This window comes from Xyrauchen texanus, chromosome 46 (genome assembly GCF_025860055.1).
Source record: "Xyrauchen texanus isolate HMW12.3.18 chromosome 46, RBS_HiC_50CHRs, whole genome shotgun sequence".
Classification (NCBI taxonomy): Eukaryota; Metazoa; Chordata; class Actinopteri; order Cypriniformes; family Catostomidae; genus Xyrauchen; species Xyrauchen texanus.
In genome coordinates, this window is record NC_068321.1 from 24199062 (window position 1) to 24222114 (window position 23053).

General features: G+C 36.5%; 2 protein-coding genes across 4 annotated transcripts in view; one reads left to right on the forward strand and one right to left on the reverse strand.

The window, feature by feature from the left end:
- The window catches only part of shisal1b (shisa like 1b), a 45645-nt gene extending 36775 nt beyond the window's left edge, over positions 1–8870 (forward strand). For both annotated transcript variants that reach the window (XM_052120154.1, XM_052120155.1), the window contains one exon: positions 7653–8870. Coding sequence is in view for 1 of the 2 variants with exons in the window: in XM_052120155.1 (XP_051976115.1) it covers position 7653 (1 nt within the window). In the remaining variant the exon portion in view is untranslated. The remainder of the gene's footprint in view (positions 1–7652) is intronic.
- Positions 8871–11308: 2438 nt separating this feature from the next.
- parvg (parvin, gamma) lies at positions 11309–22907 on the reverse strand. Of its 2 annotated transcripts, none has more exons than XM_052119919.1 (14): positions 22772–22907; positions 22400–22471; positions 19534–19602; positions 17031–17098; positions 16670–16772; positions 16228–16368; positions 16023–16138; positions 15758–15813; positions 15610–15644; positions 15418–15479; positions 15151–15219; positions 13345–13446; positions 12754–12826; positions 11309–12646 (listed from the first exon to the last, which is right to left on the reverse strand). In XM_052119919.1, the coding sequence occupies exons 3-14, from the start codon at positions 19592–19594 to the stop codon at positions 12573–12575; spliced, it is 960 nt and encodes a 319-aa protein (XP_051975879.1). In that variant the 5' UTR covers positions 19595–19602; positions 22400–22471; positions 22772–22907; the 3' UTR covers positions 11309–12572. The 2 variants fall into 2 exon arrangements, with proteins under 2 accessions (XP_051975879.1, XP_051975877.1); XM_052119917.1 differs by having other exon boundaries at positions 22726–22892.
- Positions 22908–23053: the final 146 nt, after the last annotated feature.

Sequence of the window (23053 nt, forward strand, 5' to 3'; positions counted from 1 at the left end):
CATTATCAGCAGAAGTTGTTATAAATAATTGAATTCGGATATCGTATCAGCACGCAGATTTTGTATTGATGTATCCCTAATCTTCCACAATGCAATGCAATCAATTTGACATTTCATTTCCAGTGTTATAAATGAAGTTAACATACATTTAATTGGAATAAAGATGCAAAATAATCATATTCATTTCTGAGATAAAAACTGGACGGCAGTCACTGATTTAAACATGCAATGTAATGAGGTCATGTGGCAACAATGTTGCATACTACTGTTTTGAATGTTTATTATTGCATACGGTTTCACATAGTCCTTTTAAAAATGTAATGCTGTACACTACATACTGTACATATATTACTGTTGTAATTAACACATGAATTTGCAGTAATAATGCAGTAATTAAGCATGTTTTAATGCATATTAGTGCATCCGTATTGTTCAAATATATGGCTTCAGCTCATTATGGTCATTAAGCATTAATTAACACTATTCATTCATATAATAAGTTGTTAGGGAATTAATCCACAGTGACACATTTAATTAATAGCAATTCTTATATAACTTAATATATTAATCAGACAGACTGATGTGACAATGTCTTAGTTAATCATGAGTCATACATTAACTCATTATTATCTTTGCATTAGTTAAGCATGAATTAATGCTTATTAATGCACACGTATTGTAAAGTGTTACCAAAAAATGTATAATATAAAACAATTGCGAGATTTGCACTGCTAAATAAGGCGGAAACGCATCATCACAGTCTGCTAAAAAGGTTTATATTCTTCAGATGGTCCGTGGGTGTGCTGTCTAAGGCTGAAACTACAGGGGAAAAACGCACATACAGTACACACACACCATTCTCTTACAGTACATAAGCACGTCAACCAGATTTTGCTATATTAGTGTGAGTGAATATCCGTCTAATTAAGCCTGTCATTGCTGTTAAAGCCTCTCATTAACAATTACAGGAGTCTTCGAGAGCTTGTAAGAAGACAGTTCAACATTGCTACTAAATTAATTGACAGCTGCTGAATATGAAAATTAAGATTTTGTGTTTGAGCTTTACACAATTTTCAAAGCAGGCGTAGCTAAATGAAACAAACAATTGCATTAGTTTGGTGCAGAAAAATGTTTTCAGAGCAACGAAAAACAGGCAACGTTATTTTAGCAATTCGGTGACGTTAAATGCTGCAAAATGGACATATTTTTAAACATTAAATGTGTTATGATTGGTTGCGTTTTGGTCGCACTATGAGAGAAGCAAGTTCACGGTGGTCACTTATTTCGTGAGAACTTGCGTTGTTTAAGCGCTACTAGAAAAGCTTGTTCACGGTGGCACATTTGCTCACATAAAAACTTGCATGTGTTTTAGCGCTACTAGAAAAGCTTGTTCACGGTGGCACGTTTGCTCATGTAAAAACTTGCGTTGTTTTAGCGCTACTAGAAAAGCTTGTTCACGGTGGCACGTTTGCTCACGTAAAAACTTGCGTTGTTTTAGCGCTACTAGAAAAGCTTGTTCACGGTGGCACGTTTGCTCACGTAAAAACTTGCGTTGTTTTAGCGCTACTAGAAAAGCTTGTTCACGGTGGCACGTTTGCTCACGTAAAAACTTGCGTTGTTTTAGCGCTACTAGAAAAGCTTGTTCACGGTGGCACGTTTGCTCACGTAAAAACTTGCGTTGTTTTAGCGCTACTAGAAAAGCTTGTTCACGGTGGCACGTTTGCTCACGTAAAAACTTGCGTTGTTTTAGCGCTACTAGAAAAGCTTGTTCACGGTGGCACGTTTGCTCACGTAAAAACTTGCGTTGTTTTAGCGCTACTAGAAAAGCTTGTTCACGGTGGCACGTTTGCTCACGTAAAAACTTGCGTTGTTTTAGCGCTACTAGAAAAGCTTGTTCACGGTGGCACGTTTGCTCAAGTAAAAACTTGCGTTATTTAGCGCTACTAGAAAAGCTTGTTCACGGTGGCACGTTTGTTCACGTAAAAACTTGCGTTGTTTTAGCGCACTAGAAAAGCTTGTTCACGGTGGCACGTTTGCTCACGTAAAAACTTGCGTTGTTTTAGCGCTACTAGAAAAGCTTGTTCCGCGGTGGCACGTTTGCTCACGTAAAAACTTGCGTTGTTTTAGCGCTACTAGAAAAGCTTGTTCACGGTGGCACGTTTGCTCACGTAAAAACTTGCGTTGTTTTAGCGCTACTAGAAAAGCTTGTTCACGGTGGCACGTTTGCTCACGTAAAAACTTGCGTTGTTTTAGCGCTACTAGAAAAGCTTGTTCACGGTGGCACGTTTGCTCAGGTAAAAACTTGCGTTGTTTTAGCGCTACTAGAAAAGCTTGTTCACGGTGGCACGTTTGCTCATGTAAAAACATGCGTTGTTTTAGCGCTACTAGAAAAGCTTGTTCACGGTGGCACGTTTGCTCACGTAAAAACTTGCGTTGTTTTAGCGCTACTAGAAAAGCTTGTTCACGGTGGCACGTTTGCTCACGTAAAAACTTGCGTTGTTTTAGCGCTACTAGAAAAGCTTGTTCACGGTGGCACGTTTGCTCATGTAAAAACATGCGTTGTTTTAGCGCTACTAGAAAAGCTTGTTCAAAGATGTACTCTTTCACACAAGAACTTGCATTGTTTTAGCAGTCCAAGAAAAGCATGTTCACTGTAGCACGTGTGTTTATGCGAGAACTTGCATTGTTTTTTGCGCTACAAAAAAAAGCTCTTTTACAGTGGGAGGTGTTCATGCATGAACTTGCATTGCATTTTTGATGCGCTAGGAGTAAAGCATGTTCACAGTGGTCACTTGTTTATGCGAGAACTAGCGTTGCTTTAGCGCTACCATAAAAGCTTGTTCACAGTGATACATGTGAATGCAAGAACTTGCGTTATTTAGCGCTAAAAACAAACAAATTCTCCTGTGAACAATAATGCGACAAAAACGCAACCATAGAAGCTTGTTTACAGTAGCGAGTGAGTTCTCATTGCAAGTTCTCATGTGTCCACCCAAACCGACAAAACAAATGACTTAAATTAAATTAAAGCCGTTTCTAACATCTAAAATTTCATCAGTATCCACTGAAATTGACACACATTAATAACAAATTCTCTTTTTGTGTGCATAAGAAAGTCAAATGGGTTTGGAACTACATGAGCGATTTTTTTTTTTTTTTTTTGTGAACTATTTCTTTAAACAGACAATTGTCCAGATTGATAGTAGAGGCAGAAAAAAAGCACATGGCAGAAGCACAGCATGTTATTGCAACTGCATGAAGACCTGAATGCGCTGTCATACGAGTGCTTCCCCTGGAGCATTGTGAGAAATTACAGAACTGGCCCCTGCTCAGAGGGGAACATCTGTTACAGAGAGAAAGAGAGAGACAAAGAAGAGGTCCCTGACCAAAATAGAACTTACTGAATTAAATTACTGTTTAAAATCTATTCATGAAAATCTTTGTATGGGTCAGATCATTTGCTGCTCATTTAATGTGTTTTTATTTAAGGGCTACGTGCAGTTTCCCCTCCTGCGGGCATGAGAAAACACTGCTAGTGTCTTTAAATGGCATCTTTACTGTGTGATCTATAGAGGGGCAGCAGCTCAGGGGAATGATGATCAAAGTTCTTGTGTTGTTTGGGCAGCAGCATCTGTCATGCATGGGAATCAGCTTTGAAAGACTATAAAACGGGTAAACTTTATTAACAATTGTATTTCAATGCCCCCTTAAGAAACATTCAAGATACATACAGAAGCTCCTGGTTGCTCAGCATGACTGGACATTGTCATGTTGTTGCTTGTTTTACTAAGTTATGTTTCATTTAACCCTTAAAGGAATAGTTTACCCAAAAATGAAAAGTGTGTCATAATTTATTAACCTTCATGTTGTTCCAAACCAGTTCGTCTTTCTTTCTTCTGTGAAACACAAAAGAGATTATAGGCAAATGTTAGCCTCAGTCGCCATTCACTTTCATTGCACCTTTTTTCCACATATGTAACGGGAGCCAGCTGGTAGTAAACCTCACTCTCCTGACCTCAAGAGGTGCACTAGCATCTGATGCTGGAGGCCATTAGCCTCCCACGCCAGAGACCCCGGTTCGAGTCTCGTTCGGAGCGGGGCGACCAGGGCCGATTACAATGGTGCCGTGACTCGGATGGGAGTGAGGTTTAGGTGGGTGAGTGTAACGGGAGCCAGCTGGTAGTAAACCTCACTCTCCTGATCTCAAGAGGTGCACTACCGTCTGATGCTGGAGGCCATTAGCCTCCACGCCAGAGACCCCGGTTCGAGTCCCGTTCGGAGCGGGGCGACCAGGGCCGATTACAATGGTGCCGTGACTCGGATGGGAGTGAGGTTTAGGTGGGTGAGTGTAACGGGAGCCAGTTGGTAGATAGCTGTGTAGTGTGTAAACCTCACTCTCCTGACCACAAGAGGTGCACTAGCGACTGACCGTAGCCTTTAGCCTCCTTGTTAGCGCACCTGCCTCCCACGACGGAGACACCGGTTCGATTCCCGCTCGGAGTGGGTTGAGTAGAACCAGTTACACATACAATATAGGATAATAAAGACAAGACGAAATGTATCATCATGACGATAATCAAACGGTTTGAAATAAAACATTTTTTGGGGGAAATATGATGAGGAAAAAAAAATCATACGGCAAGATATTAACTTAAATATTTTTTTATTATTTATTTATTAAAAACAAGTAAAAACAAACCAAAGAATTGATTCAAGTAATCCTGTGATGGTTTATTGGGAATTTTCCCGATTGAGCTGCGCAAGTTGAACACCTGTACAATGAACTTTACTAACAGATGAATTACCTCACACAAACGCATCCTGTTTATGCAAGATTAATCCGCTATATCCACAACATAAACGTAATATTACAACTTACATCTGCACAGACAATAAAGCGAATTAACAAGTGAACTTGAACCATGTTAGCTTAGCGCTAAATCGGTTTTACCGATTAATCGATGCCGATTGTTGCTTTTTGGAATTAATGTTATTGGCAAAAATCTATGCCGATAGTTTTTTAAATGTTTTATTCCTCCGTGTTCACACATACACACACTAAACCATCTTCAGGTGAATACATAAAGTTTAATTTGGTAAATACATATTTATAGAGTATTAAAACAGAGCCAAGTCTCTGTCATTTCAAAATAAGAGTCCCTTGTGTGTTTTGGGCTTGTTTATACTTAACAGTCCCACATTATACAATAAATTAGGATTTTGGTTGAACAATAAACTGCATCTGGGATTTTATTAATTTTGGACTCATGTAGCCTTTATGTCTGTTCCCGTCATAGTAAGGAAAGAAAAATAAATGTTTTTCTATAAATCCATTTTAAAATCTTTCACTTGATTAATTGGTTATTGGCCTTTTCCACCACATAAGATATCGGTATTTGGTCAACCTCTAGTTTATAAATTTTTCAAAATATATTAAATATTTGGTCTGTTACAGTTTGTCATGTTGCACATTATCGATGACTAAAATGTGTTATTTCTGTCGACTAAAATTGTGCCATTTTAGTTAGAGTAAAACTGACTAAAATGAATGAATCTGAAAAGATGAAATATTGACTACATTTTAATTAGTTTTAACTTTAAAATATTAACACTGGTTCCACGGAAGAAAAAGTAATTTAGGTTTTAAACAACACGGTGAGAGGGTGAGAATTCAGCAAATCTCCATTTGCCAATGTGTCTTATTGCCATCTATGAGACAGAGTGTTTTTTTAAGAGATATCATTTGTTATCGTACAGTCTCAAACCTGTTTGCTATGGCTGGTTTTGTATGGACAGGTTACAGTAGATCTATTTTAATGCAGAGCTAATGTTAGCACTGTCTAACCTCTCAGTCTCCTCCTGCTCTGGTCCGGTCAGGGTTACATATGTCTGATTCACACCAGGGACTTGACCTGGATTTAGAGGAGAGATATGGGGACGGCACAGGATGTATTAGGAAAAGTCTGTCTCTCTCTTTTACTGTGAGCAGATTTCAGTAGAAATCTGAAACTTCTAAACTGTCATGTTCAACTTTGAGTGCATGTGCTCAGAAGAGCTGTTGAACTTCAGACAGAGGACACAGACCGAATGTGACATTTCTGCTGTGCAGTGTGCACCTCTTCAGATGGTGGGTAAAATCCATTGACTCATATAGGTTTTAACTATCATGCAAAATCATGGTAGGCTGCAGGTACACTAGGCTGTGTCTAATAGCTAATGCAGCTGCCTTGTTGCCTTGCTGCCTAATCAGTTAATAGCTTAAATCAGCCTTTAACCAACTGTGTTTTTGTATGAATGTACCTCTTAAAGGGATAGTTCACCAAAAAATGAAAATTCTCATAATTTACTCACCCTCATGTCATCCCAGATGTATATGACGTTCTTTCTTCTGCTGAACACAAACGAAGATTTTAAGAAGAATATCTCAGCTCTTTTAGTCCATACAATGCAAATGAACTCAGAAGTGATATGATAGGTATGGGTGAGATCAATATTTAAGTTCTTTTTTTACTATATATTCTCAGTAGGTGGCGATATGCACGAAGAATGCAAATTGCCTAAAACAAAAGAAGAAGAAAGTGGAATTGAACGTGGAGATTAATAGTAAAAAAAAAAAGTATTAAATATTGAACATATCACTTCTGAAGACATGGATTTAACCATGGGAGTTTTTTGGATTACTTTTTGGCTGCCTTTATCTGCTTTGTGGAGCTTCAAAATTATGGCCATCATTCACTTGCATTGTATTTTCATTTTTAGGCAAACTATTCCATTAAGGAAACTGGTCTCAATCAGTGTGTAAGGCACCTTATTTTCCTCCTACGTCCGTATACAGCCTCCAAATGCAGCATTTTCTAGCTTTCAGACACCGGTAATGACTCCACTGGCAGTGATTTGCATATGAAGGCACCTCATTAGGATGCCTTCCAAGGCATTATAAGGTCTGATCTAAAACGGTTTCTTTAGATGTGACCAAACACATATTAAGAACTACAATGATTACTGTATTTCTCGTTTGAAATTGAGCCATCAGTCATTCGCTGATTTGCTGTAAGTGTCGTGTGATATCTCACTGGTCTCTGACGGCTCTAGACTCTGTAAACAGCAAACAAAAATGTGTCCGCGTCTCGTTGTATTGTAGTTGCAGCGAATTTATGAGGCTTAATGCCATTTTTCTGCCATGTTGTTCATAACAGTTGGCAGTTGAGGGCGCTATTTTGCAGCTGTTGTTTTTAACAACCATTTCAGCGTGATGTCATCCTTACTAAAGCTAATTTGGTATCTTTGGAGTGCAGGGTTTGGAGTAGGGAAAGAGATAATGGTGATGGAATGAGAGCAGAACTTCTGCCCACACTAACACTGCATCCTTTCACCCCATCTGACAGATAATTAGCTCACCATATGGACTGGGCTTCTGAATTAATTGGAAAAGTCCTAGACAAGCCACCTGACTGGAGGCTGACTTGATTTCATTATTTACTGTCTTATTGCAACACAGAGAAAACACCTCAGACAACACCCAAGACAACAAATTGGAAAGATATTTGGTTAAACAAATGGAGAAATAGTTTCACTATTATTACTATTGCTTATATTAAATACATTTCACCATACACATTACCTCCAAAGGCCTTCTTCTTCCTTTTTGACAGATATGAGGACCAACTCTTGGCGTACCCCAACGAGGAAGTGCATCATGGAAACATGCCCCCGCTGCGTGGACCTAAATATGCATCGGGGGGGCCCAAAGCCTGAACCTGCTCAATGTGGTCCAAATCTCACTAAGCACAAACTTCAACCCCTCTACAAAACTACCAGAACCCCTGAGAACCAATGAGGAGCTAGATGGGTTTCTGAAGGGGTACAATAAGCTGTATTGAGATGTGCGGAAGTCCAGAAGCAAACCTCGGACTGATGCATAAAAATTCACATGAGCACTAGAAAGTCGAGACAAAACTCAACATCTATTAGATGTTTTTGGGAGACCTTTGTAGCCGTTTCTGCACTTTTTTTGTGAGTTTGTCTGGATTAAACTATCTGTAACTGTGGTATGTTGGTTTATTTATTCATGGTCAGGGAATATTTTGACAAATGAGAACTGAAAGATGGATCAAAGTCCTCCAACATCATTTACAAGATTCTCATTACCTGTTATGCCTTCTTATGACCCAGAATTTGAGATTATATGAGCTTATTGTAGTAAATGTCACTCACTTGACATCGTTTTCTGGTTAAAAATGTGTGAAATTAATGTTTTTGACTACTGTTGTGATATTATAAAATTGTTCTCATTTGTGAGAATCATTGAGGTAACAAATTGTGTTAAGGGTTTTGTCCATTTTTATTTTATTTCATGCCCTTCGGATACTGTATGCCACGTTATGTTGCTGAGACTGGGAAGAAATTATTCTGCAGTATTCCCTTTGTTAACAATATTAATTGGTTGAGTTTTTTAGATTTTATTTTAGTTGTAGTTTTCAAGTGATCTGCCAAAATAAAAACTCAAGACTATTACACTCTTTGTGCGTTTCAAAAAATTGCCATCAATGTAAGCGCAGCGTAGTTCTAGCGGGAATACTAGCAGCTGTAGATCATCGCACCATTAGCTGGGTAACTCCTGGCCAATCACATGTAAGCCATTGCTTTATAAGTCTGCTCACAATCTATCACATTGCTGTTTCAGTGTGCTAACACGGCAACCTCCACCACACCACCACCACCTGTTGAGTCCCGTCCCGCACAGGGGTAGGCTCCTCGCCCCTGCCTCCTATCTCCGGCAGGATATGACGGTTCCGAGTACAACTTCCTCGGACCGCCAGACGGGGCCTACGCTAAAGAGAGACATTACCTTTCTGTTTTATATTCATCAAATAAATGTCATCTTACATTTCACTCAAGTCTGTGAGTCTTCCTGATAGAAGTCATTTTCAGAAAGGTCGACAGCATATGTGTTAGCTGCAAAAACAACATGACAAACCATTCGCAGCATATTTTACTTACGTAATGGTGTTCCAGATAAATGGGGGAGTAGGGAAATCAAAATTTGTTTTTTCAATTTTGCAATGACAACGTAATGCTATAAACCCTAAAATGACAGTAAAAACGACAATTTAAACAACTTCAGAGATCAAATAATATACAAGTTTTAACAGAGGAATTAATGGACCCTTTTCACACTTCCGTGTTCGTGAAGTGGAAGTCGTCATAGTTGGGCAAACTATGGTGGCGATGGGGAAGAACAATAATAAACAGTGTCACTACATTGTTCCTGTTTGCACAAATTCTAAAATATAACATCCGGCAGGGCTGGACTGGTAATCTGGCATACCAGGCATTTCCCTGGTGGGCCGATGCACTTTTGGGCCGATCAGGGGTGTAATTAATTAACCCCCCCCCCGCTCAACAATTGGGCAAGTTGCATCTAAAATCCCGGCCCGATTTCTCTTCCCAGTCCAGCCCTGACGTCCGGGGTTGTGTTTCCATGCATTTCCAAAAGATGCTGAACTTTGTACAAGCTCGCTGGATTCAGGCAATTAAACAAAAAGGAGATAATGTCGCTATTAAATGAGGAAGTGTGTGTTTGACAGGGTTAGTAATCGGGAAATGTGTTTAAATGTCATGAAAACAATATACATACAGATAAATCATATCGGTGCTTATCTTTAAGCATTTCTTTACATATATATTTATTTAAGCAAAATATAATAATTTTTCTATTGATTATGGGGTGAAATATGACCCGGATATGTTCTTGACAGAATCATGACATTTAAAAACACACATACTAATGAAATGTTCCTCGAAATACACTGGGATTACTTCTACCACATAAATGCATATAATTGTATTTTATTATTTTTAATACTGCCACATAAAAATGTAAGGTAATGTTTGTTTTAGTTAGCTGTCCTCAGTTATATGATTTAACTCTTGGTATCACAGATGTACAAGCACTGAATGAGTTTTAAATAACCTGCTGCCACTTTTCAGGGATCATTCCTTGACCTACTGTGCAATCAACATGACATTGTGGGAAAGAAGGAAAAGTCATTATTTCAGTAATTGGATTGAATTGAAAACCGAGATTTCCTGTATGTGATTGCAACTGTCAACTTACAGCTTGAAAATGGCTTCACAAACAATAAATAACAGTCCTTACCTTATTTAATGAGTCGAATGTTACAAAAACAGTTGCCTTACCATCAATTTTCACCTGTATTTTAAGGCTTTGTGGCTCTTGTGGTGTGTTTCATAAGTGGGTATAACAGGTGTGTTTTTACAAAAACAGAAAGCAGAAAAGATTAAGTACTTTCTACATTGAATGGGTCAGTTAACGGTAAGCGTGAACTAGAAAATATTAAATTGTACTACATTTGTACTAAATTTAAACAGTAAAAATCTGAATTTGTTTAATTGTAAAACTGTTACTTAAAGTACCATATACATCGGATTTGTAAGTAAAAGTTACTGTATGAACTGAAATGTTTGAGTTAAATTTACTCACTTTAATCAATATTATGTCATGAAGTTAAGTACATTTTACTTCTACTTTTAACTGTGCAAAATAAAAGTCTTTTTATTAGTGTTTTTATTTATTTTTTTTATTTTATTTTTTTTGGCGTGCCTTCAAAAAATGTTTTAAATGTCAAATCCATCACAGACTGACTATAAATAGTGATTTATAACATATTTGGGGGAAAAAGACAAAAATGACAGAATTCTCTTGTGATACGTGCAGATCCACGAGACACTGTTGGCAGACAAACTAAATAAACGAAATATGTTGAAACGTGTTTAATGGGAACTTTTATTTGTAAACGTAAACAAAGTGACCCTAGTTGAAGAAACACTACGATTCTTATCACAGTTTGAGTAATTTAGTTTTCCTGCCTTGGGGTCTGTGATGATGAGAACATCTGCGGTGGGTTTTAGTCATAGTTTATCGGCGTTTGTCCTCAATTAAACCATTCGCTGCCTTCAGTAGCCCACTGACAACACTGCCCCCCCCCCAGAAACCAGCCTACTGTCACACCTCTACAATACTGACACATCATTTGCCATCTTGTAGTGGTCACGGTGACCGTCTCTGGAGGAACTGGACTTTGATAGATGTTTTGTGTCTTACAATTACAAAATTCAAGATGTCTGAGTGGTCTAGTCAAGCAAGGCATTTATGTAGGCTGCTTTTGAAATTATTAAAGGAAAAAGTGCATGGTGATGGTGCGTTCGGCCCCGTTTCGCGGCTGGCCCACTGGGAAAAGTCCTGGTTCTCCCTATGGCTCTCCCCAATTCGCCATTGAAACACCATGAGAGCATCCATTCACACGCTACCCGTTCACTGAGAGTAAACCAACCTGCACATAATGCTTTTGCCATTTAGATAAAGTTATTGCCATTCAATGTATCCAGTTTAGGAGAACACACATTTAGGAAATTAAATTACAGGGGTGTGTGGAGGGGTGTTCTTCGAGACAGATGCACTTTAAGTGCTGACATCGAGAGCAGATAGCTTGAGTTTTCCTCGTAAAGGTTAGAAGTCACACCAATGTGTCATTGGATTTGTCTTAATTCTTATCAAAGCACTTTTAAAGGATTTATTCACTTTCTATCTTCCATGGAGCACAACAGGAAACATTTTTGAAAAGTTCTTCTTGTTTTTTACAGTAAATTGGGAGTATCATAGAAGTTGCCAATGTCCATAAGATTTTCAAGTCTTGCAAAACCATACGAGAGCTTAAAACCTTGGTTTAATACAGTACACTGTATCCATGACTTGCTAGAAAGACTTTGACTGAGTTCAGCCAAAGTCTTTCTTGCAAGCCAGTCCACTGGCGGCCATCTTTGAAATGCACCCAGGAAGCTATTTCCAGTCATGAAAGTGCTGCTCTTATCAACTTGAATAGAGAAAGACTGAAGTATACAAAACGGTTGGTCAAGTTAAAGATCAAATAACGTGTTTCCATCATCAGAAAAATCTGACAACACTGGTATCATAAATTGTGTGTCTTTACCTCAGATTACGGCAAAAAAAAAAAATTTAGGCTTTGTATAGCTAAAGCATGTGTTCTAGAGTTGATTGACAGGTGATATCTTTATCTAAATGTGACTGGCTCTTTGACCTGCAAGGCGGGACTTCCTTTCTACATCTGCTGACTGTTGGGCATTCCAATATCTTATTAATTTTAATATAATTGGCCCGTCTCTGCTAAACAGTCTCTGGCTTAACTTGCATTGAACCTGAAACATTCCTTTAAAGTATAGTGTAAAGAGGATGTTGTTTCACAGCAATAAGTTGTGCCAATTTTATTTAAAAACAAGCTGCAATAAGCAAAAATTGTTGTGTGATGTATTAAGAATAATGCACATCTATCAATAGAAAGGGAACGGGGTGGAAAGCCAAAAGCAATATACTTTTACTTTATACTGTATGATGAGATGAGTGTCCATATTCTCTCTGATCCCTCTTCAAATGGTTCAGAGTCACTCTCTACAATTGGCTCAATTCACTCAAGCATTCTTACTCTGAGAGCCAATGTATTTTGACATTCAACACAGCTCCAGAGAGGGGTGAGTTATTTGTTTTTATGTCTACTGAATACGTAATACAACACTTTTACAGTTGCTGGAACATCTTGGGACACAATATCTGTGAGAAACATGTGAGAAGAGCTTATCAGTGAATGAAAACACATACAAAATAATTGCTATGCTTTCAAAGAAATGGCCATAAATATAATACTACAGTATTCTTACCTTCAGGATTAACAGATTGGACTGGAAGGCCTCTGTCGATGAGCAAATCCAATGCTAGTGTGACATTATGGAGCTTGAGGTGGAAAAAAACAACAACAATAATTGTAATTTTAAAAATGAACTAAAGCCAAGTCCACACTTATCTATTTTCATTGTAAAACTCTGTTTTAAGCTACCTAACTTCATTCACTTTCAAAAGTCTCAATTATTGGTAGAGGAAAACGCTGTTCCAGTGTGGATGAGAGGCATAAAACGTAGCAAAATCAATGCATTTTCAACCGAAATGTATTAGTGTGGACGTGGCCTGAATGCAATGGACTTATAACCAAACTGACCATATTCGTCTATAAATTAAATCTAATTAAACTGTCATTTCATTATACTTGGTTTCTGTCATTTTCATTGACCTGCCTTGTGTCGTCGACAGTCGTATCCATCCTAAGAGATGTTTTATATATGAAGGCGAAACATTTCCTGGATACGCTTGTAAAGATGTTTCCAACACATGGCTTTTTGTTTCAGTGCAAATCGAACAGAGATGAACTGTAACCTGTGTCTGCTGGGTTTCTGTGACTCTAGACAAATGCTCACCATTTCCGAGAAACCGACAGGACAGAGGTGAAACTCGCACAGCGGGATGAAGAACCCCTCCAGCTGACCGATCAACAAAAGTAGAATCACTCCATCTGCAAACTAACAAAATAACAACATTATGAACTCCAAAAGTTTGGAATAATTAACAGATTTTGCTGTTTCGGAAGGGAATTGGTACTTTAATTCATCAAAGTTGCATTTAACTGATCACAAGGTATAGTCAGGACATTACTGATGTATAAAACAGGACCATCACTATTTGAAAAAAGTCATTTTTGATTTAATCTAGACAGCAGCATCACTCCAACACCTTATCCTTGAGTAATCATGATAAACTGATCATTTGTTACTATAAAATTACTCGCTATTATATCAAACACAGCTGAAAACTATTTGCATCATTAAATTAAGCTTAACATTGTCTGTGTGTTTGTTTTTGAGTTGCACAGTATGCAATAGACTGGCATGTTTTAAGGTCAATAATAGGTCATTGATGGCAAAAAAAAGAAACAGCTTTCTCTAGAAACTCATCTGTCAATCATTGTTTTGAAGAACGAATCTATACAACGCTTGAAATTGCAAAAAAACTGAAGATTTCATACAAAGGTGTCACTACAGTCTTCGAAGATAAAGGACAACTGGCTCTAACAAGGACAGAAAGAGATGTGGAAGACCAGATGTGCAACTAAACAAGAGGATAAGTACATCAGAGTCTCTAGTTTGAGCAATAGACGCCTCACATGTCCTCCGCTGACGGCTTCATTGAATTCTACCCGCTCAACACCAGTTTCATGTACAACAATAAAGAGAAGACTCAGGAGGACTTATGGGAAGAACTGCAAAGAAAAAGGCACTTTTGAAACAGAAAAACAAAAAGAAAAGGTTTGAGTGGGCAAAGAAACACAGACATTGCACAACAGATAATTGGAAAAGAGTGTTACGGATCTTAAACCCATTGAGCATTTGTGGGATCAGCTAGACTGTAAAGTGCGTGAGAAGTGCCCGACAAGACAGCCACATCTATGGCAAGTGCTACAGGAAGTGTGGGGGGAAAGGTCAAGTGCTACAGGAAGTGTGGGGTGAAAGGTCACGTGCTACAGGAAGTGTGGGGTGAAAGGTCACCTGAGTATCTGGACAAACTGACAGCTAGAATGACAAAGATCTGCAAATCTGTCATTGCTGCACATGGAGGATTTTTGATGAGAACTCTTTGAAGTAGTTTAAGTTCAAATTGTAAAAGTAATTTTTCACGTTATTAATGTCCTGACTAACATTGTGATCAGTTGAAGGCCACTTTGGTGAAAAAAAGTACCAATTTATTTCCATAAGAGCAAAATCTGTCCATTATTCCAAACTTTTGTCAGCAAGTGTATGAGATGTCTTGTCATTTTAAGACCACTCAAGTGTTGAATTTCTGCGCCACTAGCATCACCAAACCTACACCATTAGATGAGGCAATGTTACTAAGTTGAGCTTCTCGTGATGCTCAAAGAAACAAAGCAATATTTTAAATATTAAATATTTTAGTGCAGCAGAGCATAGTGTTGACAGTTTTAGTAAAAATCAACCTATGAATGGCTTACTTACAGTTTTCTCTGCATATTATACTGGGAGAAGCCAAAGATTAACTGACTCAAATTACACTTAAACTTTAAAGGGGTTATATATCATGAGAAATCAAATTTCATACTAAATTACAGCGTTTCGGTGCTAGACCTCTTGTCAAATATTAGCCCCTTTAGATTATCATTAGCCAAATGAATAAAAAATTATTAAAACTGAAGTCCAGGTGGATTTACACACCTGTTTCTCGAGGTCAGTCACGTTTAGTCCAAGAGATGACATGTTCTTATTCACAAAGTGTAAAATAGCCTATAGGAAAGAAAAATAATGTTACTGTGATGTTAGCTTGACAAAACCTGGCCTGAAAGTTTCAAAAGTTTATGGATGCATATACAGTAATAGATAGACAGACAGACAGACAGACAGACAGATAGATAGATAGACAGACAGACAGACAGACAGACAGACAGACAGACTACAGTTAGAGAAACCTGATTGGATCAGAACCTTTTTCACTGTCTCAATTTTGTGCGCTTCCATTTTGAAGAGCTCATCAATGGGACATTCCTCTGCAAAGAGATTGAAAAGAGAGTTTCGGAAAGATTCGGTTTTTTTTTTTCTTCATACGCCTCCACTATGTAAAATTGCTTATGAAAATGGAAATGAACAGGCTCAGAATTCAGCCTGCATTTCACTCACTGTTTGATTCCCTCTCAAGATCTTGACTGGAATTACTGCAGAGACACAGAGCAGACCATGAAACATCCGGTCCGGGCATTATCATTGATTTTCAATGTGCAGTTTAACATGTTTCTTAAGGAGATCAGAGAGGAAAAGCTTCACACACCTTTGAAAAGTGATGAATTCTGTCTGCTTGTCTGACTTGATGCCACTTTTGGTGACCTGTCAAATGAGCAAGCTCTTTATAAATGGATCAAGGCACTGAGATTCAATATTCAACAGGAAATAATGTAGGGCGGGGCTTGATATTTATTATTATTATTATTATTATTATTATTATTATTATTATGTGTCCATGTATACTGGACACTTGATGGCTGATTAATTAATGTATATAATTTTCTAATCATTTGCATATTAATCAAAATCACCTCACACTGGATCACCTCCACGCTAACATTAGCAGGAAGGACCAGATCAGGCTGGAAACACCTCACCATGGAAACCAGAAGATGCAATGTAGCCAACAGGTCCCTGCTGTGAATGACTGACAGATGGGGGGGTTGGGAGAAGGGTGGGCATATGCTCCTTAATATTTAATTAGGTCAATGACAAGAGCTGATGTGATTGGCTCACGTTTAACGCTCCATTTGGCCTTTTCCTCGTCAATCTTTAAGATCCCGTTCAAAGCGGCGAGGATCACCTCTAGTTTGTGTACCTGTGCTTCGGCGGTCAAGGCAATCTCGTCTACCTGTAACTGTACACCTGCCAACCTGCCTACAATCACAACACATACATACATGCATATTTCAGCCCAAACATATTTGCACATTTTGCACAAAAATACTGTAATTAAATGTTTTAAAAAACATTAAAGCCAGTACAATACATGTTATCATGAAATTATTCCATTTTATTATTTATATATATTTTCTTTAAGAAAAATATTATTTATAATTTTTTCTTTTGATTATGGGCTGAACTGTAACATGCTCTGGACAGGTTTTGTGAGATTTACCCAAAAATGCATCTGTTAAACAGACTTTTTATTTTCTCTTTCTCACTCTGTGTTTCTTACGTAGCAGGTGATGAAGGACGAGTCCGTCGTACAGGTCTTCCTCCAGCGATCTCACCACAATGTGTTCGACTTTCAGAGTTCTGTTGGTCCATTCCACCAAAACCTGACACAGATTGTCAAACAAAGAGATTCAGCTTTTATCCAAAGTGACTTCAAGTACACTTACCAGAGGGATAATCCTCTTGGGGTTAAAGGGATAGTTCAACCATACTTGTCTGTCATCGTTTATTCACCCTCATGTTATAAAACCTGAAAGTCATGCTGGTTTTGGAACAACGTGAGGGTGAGTAAATTATGATGAAATGTTCCGTTTTGTCCCTTTAAATGTTTTGCTCAAGGGGACAATTGTGGTGTTTCTCACCTCTTTAAGTTTGCTGAGTTTGGGGTCGTCTAAAGATGCTGGTTGAATGATCAGTCTTCTCTCTCCTCCTTACAAACACAATAAAACATGTCATGTGACACATTATCAGGCACTGGATGGTTATTAGCTTTAACTTCATTTTTCCAAACACAATGACCTGGATCAAGGTGAGATATGCTGATTTTAGTGTATTTTTGACTTTGTCTTTCTGTAAAAATATCTACAGTCAAAAAATATTTTTGCCTATTTTTAAGATTTAAGCACGTCAATTTTATAACAAAAATTACATCAAAATGAATTGCTAATTTTTAATTAAATTAAATTAAACAATTTTATGTTGAAGATTACTTCATTCAATTTGACAGAATTTTGTCATAAAATTGAAATATGTAAATCTCCTGAAATTAGCATTTTTTTGGGTGTCAATAAGACACGTTTACCCGAGAAACACAATGGCATAAAATATTAAGTCTTGTTTTCAGATTTATACTTAAAACGATTTGCCGATGGAGAAAGAAACAATATCTTAAAAGAGAAAACAAGAATATATATACAGTATATATATATATATATTGTTCCAGGATGGGATTTTTGATGCATTTATGCACTATTTGGAACTAATGTTACCCTAAAAGAAATATATATATATATATTAAACAAGTTTTAATGCCAGGAAAACAGACTAAAATATATAAAATATATATATATATATATATATATATATATATATATATATATACACACACACACACACACACTGGCAGCCAAAAGTTTGGAATAATAAACAGATTTTGCTGTTTCGGAAGGGAATTGGTACTTTAATTCAGCAAAGTTGCATTCAACTGATCACAAACTATAGTCAGGACAAAAACAGTACATCACTATTTGAAAAAAGTAATTTATGATCAAATCTAGACAGCAGCATCACTCCAACACATTATCCTTGAGTAATCATGATAAATTGATCATTTGATACTATAAAATCACTTGCCATTATATCAAACACAGCTGAAAACTATTTGCATCATTAAATGAAGGTTAACATTGTCTTTCTGTTTGTTTTTGAGTTGCCACAGTGTGCATTTACATTTACATTTATGCATTTGCAGACGCGTTTATCCAAAGCGACTTACAGTGCACTTATTACAGGGACAATCCCCCCCGGAGCAACCTGGAGTTAAGTGCCTTGCTCAAGGGCCCAACACTGGCATCTTGGTGGTGCTGGGGCTTGAACCCCTGACCTTCTGGTCAGTAACCCTGAGCCTCAACCACTGAGCCACCACTGCCCCGTATGCAATAGACTGGCATGTCTTAAGGTCAATAATAGGTCAAAAAAGGCAAAAAAGAAACAGCTTTCTCCAGAAACTCATCAGTCAATCGTTGTTTGAAGAATGAATCTATACAACGCTTGAAATTGCCAAAACAAACTGAAGATTTCATACAAAGGTGTCACTACAGTCAAAGACAAAGCACAACTGTCTCTAACAAGGACAGAAAGAGATGTGGAAGACCAGATGTGCAACTACACAAGAGGATAAGTACATCAGAGTCTCTAGTTTGAGAAATAGACGCCTCACATGTCCTCCGCTGACAGCTTCATTGAATTCTACCCGCTCAACACCAGTTTTATGTACAACAGTAAAGAGAAGACTCAGGAGGACTTATGGGAAGAACTGCAAAGAAAAAAACACTTTTGAAACAGAAAAACTAAAAGAAAAGGTTTGAGTGGGCAAAGAAACACAGACATTGCACAACAGATAATTGGAAAAGAGTGTTACGGATCTTAAACCCATTGAGCTTTTGTGGGATCAGCTAGACTGTAAGGTGCGTGAGAAGTGCCCGACAGGACAGTCACATCTATGACAAGTGCTGCAGGAAGTGTGGGGTGAAAGGTCAAGTGCTACAGGAAGTGTGGGGTGAAAGGTCAAGTGCTACAGGAAGTGTGGGGTGAAAGGTCACCTGAGTATCTGGACAAACTGACAGCTAGAATGACAAAGATCTGCAAATCTGTCATTGCTGCACATGGAGGATTTTTGATGAGAACTCTTTGAAGAAGTTTAAGAAGATCTGAACATTTTGTTCAAATTGTAATAGTAATTTTTCATGTTATTAATGTCCTGACAAACATTGTGATCAGTTGAAGGCCACTTTGGTGAATAAAAGTACCCATTTATTTCCATAAGAGCAAAATCTGTCCATTATTCCAAACTTTTGGCCACCAGTGTATATTATATATATATATATTATATATATATATATATATATATATAATTTTTTATTTATTATTTATTATTATTATTATTATTTTGTCATACAGTACATGTGACGAAGGGGTCTGTGGTATTAAAGCACACATTTTTGACAGTATGTCCCAATACTGCTTTAATGTCTCATTACATTCTCAAAAGTATTTACTTTCCCATCACCATCTAAGTACATACTGTAAATATGCTATCTGGGATGAAGCCCTATGAAAATGTCATGTGATGTAAATTTTGCTCACCTTGTCGACTGCTGAATTCATCTTTTTCCTCCTCACAGCCTTCAGCTCTACAGTCTGCCATTCCTTTTACTGTTTTAAAACATTGTTTTTGTCAAAGAGTGAACTTTAATATTAGTTTTACTCAGCAGATTTTGATTTCTGGTGTTTATGTTTGAAAACTCATGTTTTTGGTTATCTTTCTGTGTCCTGAGGGAATTTCAAGGACTGAATTCATCTTGAGGTTTTGTTTTCGAATGGACATTTTTATGGCTATGATGAAGTGCTGCAAACCAAAGCCGACTTTAAATGTCAAAACACAAGGACAGAGAATCTGCTCAAACACACAGCAGACATCTGCGAGAGTCTGCACTGATTTTACACTGAGCTGAGAACAGAGCTCTGAGATTCTGCCTTCCTGCATCACGCACGCCAACACACACTGACATAACACAGACTGACATGCTTTATATAAAACTCTCTGACAACAAAAACATATTGAGAGACACTCAGACAAAGAGAGAGAGAGAGAGAGAGAGAGAGAGAGAGAGAGAGATTAAAACACTGATGGGGGGTGGGAAATTATATCCCTCTTTCATTTCTCACGTTTCTCCTGGATTTTAAATGAAGTAAATTAATTATTAGATTAGATTAATAGTATATGTAATTTGTTCCAGTTATTTTTCTCATTTGGTTTTTAATTGTTATTAATTAAATATTTTGAATAGATAAAAAATGACAAGTGGAATTTTCAGTGATTAGTAAATTAATAATTAATAAAGTAAACTATTAAATTATATTATACTATAGTGTATCATAACATAGAATATTATATGTCATTTGTTTTTTAATGGATATTAATCCAATTATTTTTTTTATAAATAAAAAATGACAAGTGACATTTTCAAGTAGTGAGTATAGTAAATTAATAATAAATGTATTATATTATATTATAATATAATATAGCATATTATATGTCATTTATTTCAGTTATTTATCTCTTGTTTTTTTAATTAAAAAATAATTTAATATTTTGTATAAATAGAAAAATGACAAGTGCAAATTTCAATGAGTAGTTCATTAATAATTAATAAAGTAAATATTAAATTACATTCTATTATAATATATTATATAATAGCATGTTATAACAGCATATTGTTTTACATTATATGTAATTTATTTCAGTTATTTATCTGATTTGTTTTTTAATGTATATTAATTTAATATTTTGTATAAATAAACAATGACAAGTGAACTTTTCAATGAGCAGTAAATTAATAATTAATAAAACTATTATATTATATTATAGATTATTATAACATAGCACATTTTTGTATATTATATGTCATTTGTTAAGTTATTTATCTAATTCATTTTTTTAATGGATAATAATTAAATTACATTTTGTATAAATAAAAAACTGACATTTGACATTTTCATGTAGTGAGTAGTGAAGTAATTTAATAATAAAGTGAATTATTATATTATATTATTTATTTTATATGATATTACATTAAATTATAGCAAATAAAATTAATTGTTTCAGTTATTGGTCTCTTTTGTTTTTTAATGGATATTAAATTACATTTTGCATAAATAAAAACTGACAAATAATATTAAATTATTATAGTATATTACGTTATATATTATTAAAATGTAAATTGAATTAATAATCATTAAAAACAAAATGATGATTGAAAAAAGCCTCAACCGAACCAGATATTCTGTCGCAGCACAATTGTAATAACTTTTCTTAACAGTTCTTAACTGATAAAATTTAAATATTCATAAATACATTTGGAATTATGCAATTATGCTGTCATAGTACCTCAGGAAACAGTGTCTCATAATTTTCCTCATGTGTAACCTCAATCCTCTGCTGTCATAGGTCATGAAGAGCGAACAAAACTTAACAAAACATCAAAAGCCACAACATGTATGTTAGATCCAATGCCAACTAAGGTCTTAAAAGAGGTATTCCCTGTATTATCAGAATCTCTTCTTAATATTATTAACTCATCGCTATGCTCAGAACATTTCTTTAAAATGGCAGTTATCAAACCGCTGGAGAATTGGCTGATTATGGACCGATTTAAAATCTCCCGATTATGTCGAAAATACTAGAAAAGGTAGTATCCTCCAAAATATGTTCATTTCTATAGAGAAATAGTATATATATGAACAATTTCAGTCAGGATTTAGGCCTCATCACAGTACAGAGACTTCACTTATCAGAGCCACAAATGACTTGTTCTTATCATCTGATCGCAGCTGCATTTCTCTTCTAGTGCTTTTAGATCTTAGTGATGCATTCGACACGATAGATCACGACATTCTCTTGAATAGGCTGGAGAATTATGTTGGCATTAGTGGACTTGCATTAGCATAGTTAAACACTGAACCTTAACACTTGCTTAGTTTACAAATTTTAAACCATGACTTGCACTATCCATAAGTAATATTGGGAATATATTCATGATGTTAGTCAGAGAGGAACTGGCCCCCACAGTGAGTCTGGCTTCTCCCAAGGTTATTTTTCTGTATTAACCAACATCTTATGGAGTTTTGTGTTCCTTGCCACAGTCGCCTTCATCTTGCTCACAGGGGTTATAAATACAATTATAATTAATTACTTATTTTTAAACACAATTCACAATCATATTTTATCAAACTACACAATGATCAATCTAAGACATTACAGATATTGCAGTTGAATTTTCTGTTAATGCATTATTTTCTGTAAAGCTGCTTTGAAACGATGTGTGTTGTGAAAGGTGCAATACAAATAAAAATTACTTGACTTGACTTGATTGTCATTGTTACTGTATTACAGCAAAGAGAATGAGATTTTTTCACATTATGGTAAAAAAAAAGACCCTGGTAATCTTACATGTGTCTCCTCTAGAGTTCCAGAAAAGATCTCAACAATGTCTCCAATTTAGATCCACCAAGATAGCAGAATCTGCAATAAAGATTTTAAAATCATCTCAACTTAAACATGTCTCACTTGATTCTACAGTATCTGTCCTGTGCTATCAATGTTAATCTTATAGGTCTATACCCTTAATGTATGTCAGCAATTGTCTCATTTGTGCCAATTTATAGTCCTCCCCAGAAAATTTAGGAACAACATCTGAGACAAAGTTGATACTTAAAGAAGAGTGATGAAAGAGCAACATCTGAGCTATGAAAATGCAATGTTTAGAGTCAACTCACACAAACTTTCACCTCAACTCTCGGCACACGTTTGCAGAAAACTTACATCCTTCAGTTGGGTGGCAGCAGCCAAAACAGTGTCCAAACGGTTACGACACCAACCCAGCGAGAATCAATTTAACAAAACACCCAAATGAAGCCTCCTTCAGAATCATGTCAAAACAAGAACTCAGTTCCGGGGTGAGGCCTGCTTCAAAACCAGACAGGAAGTTGCAGAAGAGTTGTTGGGCTTCACTTCCTCTTTCAAGCTGTTAGATGTTTGTGTAAACGGAAATGTTCTGAGGGAAACCAAAATCGTCAGACAGTCTTCAAACGGAAAATACAGTTA

What these genes read in the sequence shown, in the direction of transcription:
- parvg (XM_052119919.1), bottom strand. Translation starts at nt 19,594, where the DNA reads ATGGCAGACTGTAGAGCTGAAGGCTGTGAGGAGGAAAAAGATGAATTC. An exon ending in TGAATTCAGCAGTCGACAAG is followed by an intron (nt 17,099 to 19,533) that starts GTGAGCAAAATT and finishes TGTGTTTGTAAG; the next exon opens with GAGGAGAGAGAAGACTGATC. An exon ending in AAATTGAGACAGTGAAAAAG is followed by an intron (nt 15,220 to 15,417) that starts GTTCTGATCCAA and finishes TCTTTCCTATAG; the next exon opens with GCTATTTTACACTTTGTGAA.